This window comes from Python bivittatus, unplaced genomic scaffold (assembly GCF_059951505.1).
Source record: "Python bivittatus isolate LINGU-HERP-01145 unplaced genomic scaffold, Pbiv_v1 ctg000700_np1212, whole genome shotgun sequence".
Lineage (NCBI taxonomy): Eukaryota > Metazoa > Chordata > Lepidosauria > Squamata > Pythonidae > Python > Python bivittatus.
Genome location: NW_028277098.1, coordinates 33746069 through 33758819, shown reverse-complemented (window position 1 = coordinate 33758819; position 12751 = coordinate 33746069). Strand labels below are relative to the sequence as shown.

General features: G+C 37.1%; 1 protein-coding gene across 1 annotated transcript in view; it reads left to right on the top strand.

Moving 5' to 3' along the window:
* Positions 1–12751, top strand: part of ST6GALNAC3 (ST6 N-acetylgalactosaminide alpha-2,6-sialyltransferase 3) — a 237724-nt gene that overhangs the window by 140188 nt on the left and 84785 nt on the right. Inside the window, exon 2 of the mRNA XM_088153954.1 lies at positions 1967–2161. Coding sequence (XP_088010080.1) covers positions 1967–2161 — 195 coding nt within the window. The remainder of the gene's footprint in view (positions 1–1966; positions 2162–12751) is intronic.

Here is a 12751-nt window from a genome sequence, read left to right as displayed (position 1 = left end):
AGATTTTCCAAGAATGGGGCCAGACATTAGTAGCCATAGTATCAGAAATGTCAGTAATGATGTCTGCTTCTGTGGATAGACTATGTCCAAAAGGTGTTAAATCCAATGCAGAAATACTAGAATCAGAAATACTGGATAATAAAAAAAAAGTATGGATTATAAGATAAAGAAGGCAGTTAAAGTAGAATTACAAATGACAAGCCAAGAGAAGAACCCTGAAAAGGACTTTTTACTGGATATTCAAAAGAAGCTGGTTAAAGTTTTGAAAATCAAAGTGGAAATACAAATGACAAACCAAGAGAATGACCTGGATAATGACTTTTTTGCTAGATTTACAAAAGAGGTTTGCTAAAGCCTCCAAGAAGCCCCTGTGATGGGAAAAAGAAAAATTGAAGAAAGACCGAATCCTACGACAACATCTGAATGAATTAAAGATCAAGACTGTCAGAAGCAAAAGGAAGGAATATAATGTTGGTTTGTTTGATTGAAGTTACAATAAGACATGTTTTTATAAAGCTCTGGTAACCCTTTATGGACTTTTTTGCTGACACCAGGACTGAAATGAAAGAAATATACGTTTATGACCTTAAAAGGGGTGAAGAGTTATCAAATTTGTTTTTACTTGTAATGAAGATCAGAAGTTACTTCTGTACATATTAATTTTCTTTTTCATTATCTTACTTTCTGCTTTTTCTTTCTTTGCACTTTTTATTCTTTCTATTTCTTCTTTTTCTGAGTTTAGTTTGTATTTGCTTTTACTATTGTAATTTAAATCTTTAATAAAAATTATGAACTAAAAGAAATATATACAGTAGTAACTGTATGTAGCAACTGGAGGTCAAGTTTAAAAAAACATCATTAGGACATAAGGTGCAGTTCAAACTCATTAATTTATTTTCCCTTCCTACAGCTTCTTTTCTACTGCCGGTTTACAATCATTCAATTGCTTTCTGTATAGTGATTAAATAGCTGGAAATAGTATTTAAATAGGGATATGTTAAGAGATCCAGATTTGAAGATATATAATTTTTATTTCTCACTCAGCTTCACTTTATTTCCATGTCAACCCAAACATGCTGCAGCCCTCAGTGTTCTTACCGTTATAATATTGGTATGTCATATATTTTGCTTGCCATCTTCCTATAAGCCATAGGGAATCAGGACTATCTTCTAAATTTGTATTCTTTCACTTCCCTTTGGTCTAGAAAAAAGAATGAGTAGCTCTCAGTGAGCAGTCCAAAGATCCCTTAGGGCATAGTCATTAAAAGAAATAATATACTTGCCCTTAACTTGTGATTCTCCTAGTGGAGCCATAAAAATGTCAGAAAACGGATGTAGGAAACTGTTGCAGCTAGTTTTAAAAATAAACACTGTTTGGGGTGTAAATTTTTAAAACATGGGTCATAGTACAGACTGCCTGCTCAGGATGGATTTGAAAATCTATTCATTCCAGCAGCCACAAACACCAAAACATTGTATTTTTCCTATTTAATCAAGATAGATTAAAATGAACCATTTCCTGAATTTTGCTCTGTTCTTTCTCCAAAAAAATTATTGGGACAAGTTTCTTAACGGGACCTTAATTTGATGCCATCTGTGCAACCGCTGAATTTGATAAACTGCACCTCCTTTTTGAATTTAGGAAAGTGACTTCAATATTTTCAATGAGTGCCCATGCATGAAATTTCCCTTGTCTAGAGTGGCCTGTACTATGCTGTTCTCTGTACCATTAAGTGGGTGTGTATGTTTAAGTATATTGTGTGTATGTGTGATACAGTTGCATGCATTTATCTGTATGAGCAAGCTAGTTTCTTCTGCTGTAATGAAAAAGGAATAGGATCCTTCTTCTTTAATAAATGTTAAAGTACATATAAAACACTGAAGTTATATTTAGTTGTTTTTCCCCTTAGATTAAAAAAAAAAACCTTGTATTTCTTGTTAATTTTTTTTTCTATCCCATTTGCAGCGCAAGGCCATTGCTGTAATTGGCTTTATAGCAGCCTTTCTAATCCTGATCATTGCCCGCCTTACAAATGAAGTCAGTTTTCCTCTCATACTCAACTGCTTTGGACAGACCAGTGTCCAATGGATGCCATTTTCTTATACACAGAGGCGACCTCTAAGGGCACACTATGGATATCTTAATGTGAAAACCCAAGAGGTAAGAAATCATACTAAAGCATCTTATAAAGGTATATGATGTTCTTCATGAAGGTAATTTTAAGTATTCTTTCTTTTATGTGGACAAATGGCACTGTTATTGAAAATGGAAATGTTATTCATTTTTAAACAGTGAATCAAAATTAATTAGTCAGTAATTATTTAAATAAACTCTTTCTGCATGGTTTTAAATCAAATGAGATACGTATGGAATAGGGTTTGTTATCTAATAAGTGCAGTTGGGATTTCAGCCTTGATTGGCTTAATGAAGCAAGAACCTCAAGTTATCTGGAGGTTGAGTCATGGCAACCGGACTTTTGGTTAGATACGTTTCGCTGCTTGTCCAAGCAGCTTCTTCTGAAGAAGCTGCTTGGACAAGCAGCAAAACGTATCTAACCAAAAGAAAAGAAGTCCAGTTGCCATGACTCAACCTCCATATAATTCCACCTGGATGACTGAGAATCTTCATCAGCATAAGAACCTCAAGTGTTTTTGAAGAGCAAAACAACCAGTTTTCTTCCAAAGGGATAAATAACATTTCAATTGGACTATATCTTTTTCTGTAAAGATTTTTCATTTAAGTGCAGTGTCTTCATCATGAAATATAATCAAAATATCTTCATTCATTAACTGCAGAGAAAAAGACATGTCTTGGCTAACTTTTGATTAAAGCTGTTCATGATATGGTGTTCTTGAAACGATGTACCGGTGTTGTAGCTATAGCAACACTGATCAGAAACGATTTACATGAAGATGCTTATAGAACTGTTTACAGTCTGTTGCTAAATCATCTCTGAATTTGGGGTACTGTCTGTGGGAATCCAAGGTGATTTCACTCATTGTGTATAAAGTGCTAAGCCCTTCTGAAAAAGGCTATTACAGACTTTAGAAGACTTAGTCTGTAAATTAAGGATGCTGGGTGTTTTTTCCCCCTGAGAATACAATTACTATTTTTGCTCTAAGGATACAATTTTAATTGATGAGCTGAAGGAATGTTCTATTAAGTCTCTTAGATTAAATATGTGTAATAAAGAGAAGAAAGAGAAAAGGGTTTTTTACTTGTTTTTAAGAATTTTTTTTTTAAAAAAACACTTTTTAGAAAATTACATTTGCACTTCTCTAAAATATTTTAAAAGCTCAAACAGGATTGTTACTCTTTTCATGTTAGATGGGAACATGCGTAGGGAGGAGGTGGAGGGGCTATTATCTAGTTTAATCTTTACTTTATATAGGCTCTCCTTATGCATACAGTGGTGGGACCAGCAGATATGGACTCCCACTAACAAGTGCTATTGTTAATGTTTGCATTTGTATACTTGACTTAGGAATGTATTTTATGCTCAACTGAACAATATAATCTTGGGTAAACATGCCTTGCTTTCCAAAATTATGGGGATTATTTGTTCAGATAAAAAGAGAGAAAGAGAGAGAGAATTCTGGAAATGTTTGAAAATAATTCATTTTTAAGTAATTTTTTTATTTCATGGAACACAGTTTATGGATAGAAGGTTACAAAGTAGTCTTTTCTTTAGGAACTGAGCAGTCCCAGCCCAAGATAGGCAGTTCAAAATTATGCCATGGTCAGGCTGTGAATTCACATGTAATAATCCTGGTCCAGTATATCTTACATTAGTGTGGATTTCAGAGATGGATGCATAGAGTTGGATGAGAATGATTAAAATACCTCTTTATTTTTAAATCATGGAGGAAGGTCAAGATCAAAACTAAAGCTGCATTAAAAAATATCTTTGTTTAGTAAAGACAGCAGATTTGTAATGTTTTGCTTAAAAAGTGTAAGCATGCAATGTAATCATATTGTATGTCCTATTCACAAAGGAAAGTTGAACAAATACATTTTCTTGTCTTCTTTAATTTTGGTGTATCATCTATTTTGATTATTCTGTCCTTCCTTTTCCAAATATTCCAAATATACCCCCTTTCTGTGATTTCCCCCATTTATTTTGCATTTAACTGTATTTATTTTCTCAATTTGAAAAGGTCTTATTCATTGATCTCTCTCCCCACCCATTGCTTTCTCACGGTGCAGTAGACATTACAGTTAGGAAAAAATTTCTGATTTCTTAAGTGGAATTTTGTATGGAAAAAGGGAATCAATACCTTTAGAACTACATAGATTTGCAGACAGAAATGAAATTAATACATTGAAAAAGGAAAATAGAAAATCTCTTTTGTTTTGTTTCTTAACATTGCCTAAATTGGTAGGTAGAAAAGAAGATTAAATATAGAGGTGATTTCACTAGTTCTTTTCTTAAATTGTCTTGTTTCTAATTGTTCCAATAGGAACAGGGAGCCTCAGGTTTATAGGGTTAATATAGCCGATCAGCAGTCCTGTCTTAGCACCTACAAGCAGGTAACCAACCAACCCCAAGTTCTCTCTGAAATCCCATCAGATTCCAAAGGCATCTGGGTGGACTGATTGAATAGATCTTTCTATCTGCAGTGGGGAGAATCTGCAGAGAACTCCAAGGCAAGCTGAGAGTGATCTGACTTGATAAGGGACTGATGGTACCACCTTCCAACGCCAGATCACATTGCCATCACAAAAATAGATCTAATGTGTGACCTCTGCTGCATGTTGGGCCCTCATTAATCTGGGTCAGGTCCATGATTCTGCCTCTAACTCCACACACAAGGGAGGCAGGTGAAAGTCCCCCAGTACCATAAGTCTGGGAGCTTCATAGCCAATCCACCTGTAACACTGAGCAGCTCAGATAAAAAAGCTGTTTTGACCAGAGTGGCTGATAGAATAGCAACAATCCCACTGATCCCTAGAACCCAACTTCATTAACAGGATCTCATATCCAGTTTCCTGTGGGCCAGTGCCTGTGAAAACCACCAGAGTATCTTGGAAGACTACAGCCACTCCACTGCCCCTACCCTGGGGCTGCAGCTAGTACTACACTTGAAACTCAGATGGGCACATTTCCAAGAAGGGAACCCTCTCCCTGCCACCAATACTCAGGTTGTGGTGATACATGCAAGGTCCAGGTCAGCTCTCTTATTCATTATTAGGTCCTGGATGAGGGACTCCTTACTGCAGGCTGATCTGGCTGTTACCACCAGCAGTAGGTAACAGCAAGAGCCACTGAGGACTGGAATGTTGGATTGGTATAAAATACCAAGACTGCCTTCCCCAGGAATGGCCCATCCCCATCTTCCACCATATTTCCCCTTGCCCATCACCACCATTATGTTATTGCCTTTCTCCTCTCCCCAACTAACCAGACCCTCGACCCCTGCCTGCAAGCCCCAGGTCAGAGGGACCTATCTCACACTCTGATAGCAAAACCACTCAACTAAGTAGCTAATCTGGTTCTGCAGGACATTTCTGCCCAATCCTTGGCGTCCCTCGTCCTAGACAACCTTGTATTCTTCCTCAGCCACCCATACAATATCACTATATCCTCCTTTTCACCCTGTTCTTACCAGGTAGTTAATCTAAGCCATGCCTTCAAGCCCTGCCACAGCTGGGGCAAATTGGGGATTCCCACTGCACCTTCCATCTCCTATCCAGAGGAAAGACACCTGCATCCCAATTGACACCGGTCTCTTAACACCATCTTCTGTCCAGAATCTACAAGTCCATTTCCTTTCATCAACCAGTTCTTCAGACTGCCTGGGCAGAAAACTGTAGTGGCTGAAAGACAGAACACAAAGCAGATACTTCAGCCCCTTTAAGTCACATCACATGTAGGGGACAAGATAGTTGCTCTCCAGGGTGGCAAGCCTCACAACAGCTTCAGGATGCAGATCAATCCTCCAGAAGGCCCACCAGTCCACTCCCACTGCCACTCAGCGTTTCCACCTTAGGTGCCTAGAGCCTTTAAAACACCTTGGTTGAGCATCCCCAGGTCATTGCAACTAACACTGCTCAGTTGGTAAAACAGTCTGAGACAGACACACTGCTGCTGCCACTACCTGGTCCAAGATTACGGCCTGCTCTGTCACCACTGATATGCCACCAACTTTTCAACAACTGAGTGGCAATGACTCCAGTGCAGTGCTGCCAAGCAGTTGATTGGCAGTGCTGCTGCCACCACCAGCCTGTCTGTTCCTTTTCTCTGCATGTTGATCAAAGACAACTTGCTGAATCATGTACTTACAGCAATAGAGGAAGCACCATCTGAATGGAAAAAAATATCACTGAATTAAAGATATATACTGTATTTGGTCATATCGGTTGAATGAAATGTAAGAAAGGCTTCTGGCAAGAGAATGGCAACAAATGTAACAGAAAGGATCCAGCATTACTTATTGTTGCATGTGGTAGCACCATGCTGGTGGATCAAAAGCTAAGAAAAAACATAAAACATGTCATGCCAAAGTCATTAATTTTATGCTATGTTTCTTAGTTACCAGCCTCCTCAAAATGACAGAGAATTGTAAAAAGAAGGAAATACAAAGAACAGTGTCCAGTGTACAGAAAACTATAGTCTCCCTCAAGAATTATACATTGATAAAACGTCTGACCCAAGAATATTTGAGAAAGAAGGCAGTGTTGTCTCAGACTATCTGCCAGTGGCTACAGGATACATAAATTATTAGGTAGAAAAATTATTATTAGGTCATTATTAAGGTGTAATAGACTTGTTTTGCTACAATGAAGAACATTCTTTGCCTCAGAGAATGATTAAAGGATAAATGCTGCACTAAAACCCAGGGAGATAGATGGTAAGCTTCAAAAACTCTAAATCTGCTTGGCCAGTGGTAAACAAATGTGCTATCAGAATCACATGAAGAGACTGATAAATATAGAACAGTAGCTTATGCTTCCTTCTCCATCATCCATGAATAATGAAATCAAAGGCGACCAGGAGGGCATGGGACGTTGATGTTTGTTGGGTCTGTTGCTTTGATTGGGCCGGTTACCTGAGAAACATTCGTGCTCTGTATTTTGGCCTGTCCTGCTGCCTCATGAAATTGGCTAGTTCAAGCAGCATCAGGCAGAAGTCAGACTGAAAACTAACATGCAAAAACCTCATACCCTGCTTTTGACCTAGCCATCTGCTCTGCGTTAAATGAGAATATGCCATGAAAGAAACATCTGCAGTGATATAAAGTGATATTGGATGCGCTTGGTTTCATACCATGCCATCACAACATCTTAGGAAAGATGGGTTGATGAGAGAATAAAAAGACCCCTTGCTGTTGTAAAGCTAGACATTCATCTGGTCCATCATCTTGCCTCCCATGGTGACCAGCTAAGAAGATCTGGGAAGCCAATAAGCAGGGATGAAAACAATAGTCTTCTACTTTTCTTGCTGTTTCTAGCAAATGGTGTTTAGATATAATGCTTTTAACTCAAGAGGTTGCATACAGTCATCATGTCAAATTCTGGAATGGCAAATGACTTCTACTGACAACAATAATAATGATTTGTGATACCAAGGAGCATCTGTGTGCAAGGTATATCGTAGAGAATCTAACTGATTAAGCTAAAACAATGTGGTCTGATTTATATGTATCTCAAGGTGACTTCATTGGAACAACTTCTTGAATACAGTTGTGTAACTGAGAAGGGCAGATTCTTTAGACATTTCATATAATCAATACAAATATAAGCTTAGCTTGCTGTTATGGAAGCCTGACTGAATACTAATACCTTTGCTGACATCAACTACTCACTTTCTTATAACATTTTTTATCTCTATTGCTGTTTAAGGACCCTCACATATTTTTTTTCCCTAAAATGGAAAAACATCTTCCATAACTTATTATCAGTTATAATCTAACCATCCATCCCCAAGTTATCTCTAGTTGTGTTGTTTGCTCATCACAGTTCTTTACTTTCCAAAATCTCTGGATTTTTGTCATTGAGACAGTACATTACACAACATTACATCTAATGTAGCCCATGAATGCTTCATGAATAATATAGATGTGAGGGTAACAGGACATGTTGCATAGCAAGTCTTAATAAATAACCCTGAAAATGTTTATTTTCAGAGCAAATTAGCCTCTCAAGCTGAGTGGAATTCAAACCACTCTGCAGTAAGCTTGAGGCTTGCCCATCAAGTGGTAAACCTCACACAGTGTAATTGCTTCTGTTTTGAGAATGAAATCCAAGAGTTTAGTTCAGGACCATAACAGTAAAAGTAAAAATGCAATAATTGCCATATAAAAGAATTTAAGGGAACAAAGAACAGAAGTTATATGATTCTTCTGAGATCATTATTAAATATTGAAATGTTGACTTTTCTGATAAACTTTCTTTGTTTCTCATTCTCAAATAAGAACACAGTTTACATGTAGTAGGCAAGTATAAGAAGAAGCAAATAATGACACATTGTAATTAATCCTCCTAATGGCTGTTTTTAATCTGTGACTACGAAAAGAATAATGTTAAAAGTGGGCAGATTCCTTTATTTGGAAAATTTACAAATGATACCCGAAGAATCTTCCCAAAAAATAAAATCTCTAAAGAATTAAAGAAACCAGCATGGCGCTGGAGGTGTTAACTGTTGTTGTTTTCTTCTGGTTCCTAAGCATTCCATGTTCAGCAGTGCCAAAAGTACAGCGAGAAGAAATGCTCTGATGGCTTAATGTTCATTATCTGACACTGGGTAGAGGTTGTTGGCCATCAGTAACTGGGCTACTGTGTATGTCAGTGCACAGCTGGAGCTCTTCTCAAACTTTCTGCTCACAAGACTCACTTGAGAGAACGAAGACATACTATTCGTAAGGGACAATACAGAGGCAAAGTCAGTCACAAAATAAGACCTGACAGAGGCAGAATTTGGCCTAGTTAGCATTTAACTTTGTACTTTTCAGTGCCTGCCTAGAAATTGCTCAGTCCTTTACACAGGATGTATTATGGAAATATATGTTCAGTTTTCCTCAGATTAAGAGCAAATATTTGCCCTCTGAGTAGCCTGACTCTGCCTTTTAGGCAGAAAAGTATGGAAGATACTCTATTTTGTAGCCTTCTTCCCCCCATGCAAGAAAAAGGCACAAAGGATGATATTTTTGCCTCTGTTTTACTTTGCCAGGATACCATAAATGTATATATGTTTCCTGATGAGGAAAAATGGTCTTACTAGCATTATCTATATACTTTGATATCATATTGTTTCCAATTAAGGTAATGTAGTGACAATATCATTTAATGCATGACCACTGCCTGTTTCACAAATAAAAGTTCAGCTAGAATAGAGTTCTCATGCTAAAATAGGGAGGAAGCAACTTTTTATAGAAACAGAGCTCAATGATATCAGAAAATTAATAGGAAGAAATGTCATAACAAAAGTACTTTAAACCCCATTCTTATCAGCTGATAAAAATGATACTGTATTACACCCAAAAGAATGGGCCTTGCTGCCTAGCAGAACAGTAAATAAATATGTCAGGAAAGGCTTGCATATTTGTGGTGCATGGCTGATTCATTATTGTTCTGGGAACTAACATCACAGTTCTCCTTCAGATTGCCATTACCTGTTTTACACTTATTCCAGTTAAGCGGCACTCTCTCTTTTTTTTTTCATTTGCTAGAGAAAGAATGGCCTTGCAAAGGTCACTCAGTTTAGAGAGGGACTTTATAAAAAGAGCCCTGAGAATAGGACAAAAATCTTAATACGTTTCCAGTAGTTCCCAGTTCTGAACAAATAAGAGTATCACTGAAAAAGTTTCCATGTTTTTTAAAGCTGTGCTTCTACATGCAGCCTCGTCCTTTGGAAAATGCAGTAGTACAGTAGCCTCCAAACAGCTACAGGCACAGAGGACAATGGGCTAGTGACTTAGGCAACATTGGCACTGTAAAATATAACTGCTGGTAATGTTCAGTGAATAACGTAACATCAAGAGAGTAAATTGCTCCCACCACCTATAATTTTTCTTTTCTATTTTTCTCTACCTTTATTTCTGGGAGAGAAGGATGAAGGTGAAAGTGGTAGTTGATGTCACTTGATGCATTCGGTTCCCTAAGAGGCAGTTTCTGGATGGCGAGACAGGAAAAGTGCAGCGCCAGGAGAGAGAAAGTGATGTTGATTCAGGAGAAGCAACTGTAAATGAAGACTGCTTATGTGGGAGGCTATAATTAGCATCATTTTGCCTTGTAGTAGTTCAGCTGAAAAGAAACATGCCAGGAAAGATAAGGTTTATCATCTTTTTCTAGTTAAGGAAATAAGGTATGTATATAAAAGCTAAATCTCACTTTATCTTGCCTGTATGTCTATTGTGTTGTGTCTTCAGGCATGAAGTACACACTTCACATGACCCCTCTCCCCATTTATACTGATACCGTATATAGCAACCTTTCACAATTTGGAGCTTTCGCCACATGGGTTGAGACTACACTTCCTTAGTTTCCAAGCAGCCATGGCCAAGAGTTACACTGACTGAGTATTCTGAGAGTTGTTGCTCAAAGACATTTGGAGAATACCAGATTGGGTAAGACTGATGTGGTGGCACTTCTGTTTCTGTATTTCAAAAACAAAAAGTTATTTTTGCAAGGCTTAATAATAATAATTTAAAAAAATGTATTTGTAATTTCTACTGTTGAAGATTTTGGCAGGCTTCTTTGATTTGGATGTATTTGGCAATGATTATTGTACAGAGCATTGCAGAACATGTGCTTATACGGAGGAGAGCTGTGCGAGTTGGAAATTTTCTTTTAAAATCTGTTGGTTCCTGACATTTTGTTGGATTATGGTTTCTCTGTCTCTGTTTCTGTGTGGTTTAATTGATTTTCACCTAGTTCTTGAAATAATATCTCTAATTTGCCAGCTCAACAGCAGCAGCATTCCAGATTTGTACAGGATGATCTTTTCTTACTAAATGGGTCTTGATCCTGAAAAACATAAGGCAGCAATTACACCTGTACATGTACTGTAGCTCTCCTTTATTTACTTAAATATAGATCATAGGTAATAGTTGGTGAGAATAAAAAGCCTGGGAAATGGAACTCATTCCCTTCCTCCCCCAACATCTCATTGGGAGGATACCGCTACAGATGTTGGATTTGGTTGGGATTGCACCTATATGAATGAGATCAGGTCAGTGAACTTCCCCATTGTATGTTTTAATTTCCACTAATGTAATTGAATAGGTGCGTGTTCTTTAGGATAGTGATTATGGATGTATTAATTTTAGCAACCTAAAATAGCATCTCTTGATGGATGCTCATATTTATGGTTGTATACATTGTCTTTGAAAATTTCTGTTTATCTCCTGATTATTCAAGATAATCAGTAATATTAATCTCAAGTACTTTTTGATGCCCAGTTTAATTTTAAGTCTAAAAATGGCCTGAGCTTTGAACCTTGTGCAACACTTTCCTGAAGACTTATTCTTTCAGAAGAATTTTAATATAAGAAACTGGCATACTGAGAGATATCAAGAAATCCAGTGTGGCTTGCGAAGATGTGTTTGATGTTAACATATCTGAAGGCTATTGAATAGTTTTATTATGAGACACATTAACATCTCACTGAATAAATTTACAGTTGAATCTTTCCATGCCATTAAGAAGAATGCTTTGGGAAATAATTATGTCTATAAAAAAATTGCTGTTTTTTTATTATTCAGGATAATAGCAGTATTAATGTCCTTATTCACAGCAACATTCTCTAATCTTGTGGGGTACAGAACTCACATTTTCACCTGTAATTGATACTTGATAGAAATTTGTTCAGCCTCTCTGTGTGATTTCTTTATTTGCATGCCTGCAAGTTTTGACAAGCCTTTTTTGGAGGGGGGATAATTGTATTCCTTCTTATGTATCATTCATTCCCATGTGTGTGTGTGTATGTATACACACACACACACATATGTATGTATGTATCACATCTCAGAATCTTACTCAGCTGGAATAATAGAATCATGGAGTGGGAAGGGGTCATTAAATCCAATCCCCTGCTCAGTGCAGGAATCCAAATTAAGTCAGCTTAGACAGATGGCTGTCTAGCCTTTCATTGAACATACCCAATGAAAGGGAGCTCACCAGCTCTCTGGGTAATTGGTTGCACTGTCAAATGGCTCTTACTGTTTGGAAGTTTTTTATAACATTCAATCAGAATCTCTCTTCCTATAGTCTGAATCCATTATTCTGTATCCTACACAGTGAATGTTGAAGAGCAGGTCTTAACCTTCTTCCATGTGACATTATTTCAGATATTTCAGGTGTGTTCCTCTTAGTTCCTTTAGTCTCTCTTCACCAGACTTAGTACTAGCAACTTGTTCATCCTTGTTGCCCTTTTGTGAATGGTACCATTTTTCTAAAACCGTCTTGAAGGACTTAACATAAAACTAGAGGTGGGATCTAACTAACTCAAATAAAATGGAATTGTTACTTCCTATGATTTGGAAACTATTTTTCAGTTGATGCAAATTATATTTCTCTGTCTCTCTGTCTCTCTCTCTCTTTGCAGTCACATTACACTGCTGACTCACATTTTGTTTATAATCATCCACTATTCCAACATCTTTTTCACAACTACTCTTGTCAAGCCATCGTATCTTCCATCCTAAGCATTTGTTTTTTTAATTTCCTAAGTTAAGAATTTAGCATTTTTATCTGTTAAATTTCATTCTGTTATTTTCTGCCCATTTTTCCAACTTTTAGGATTGTTTTGAG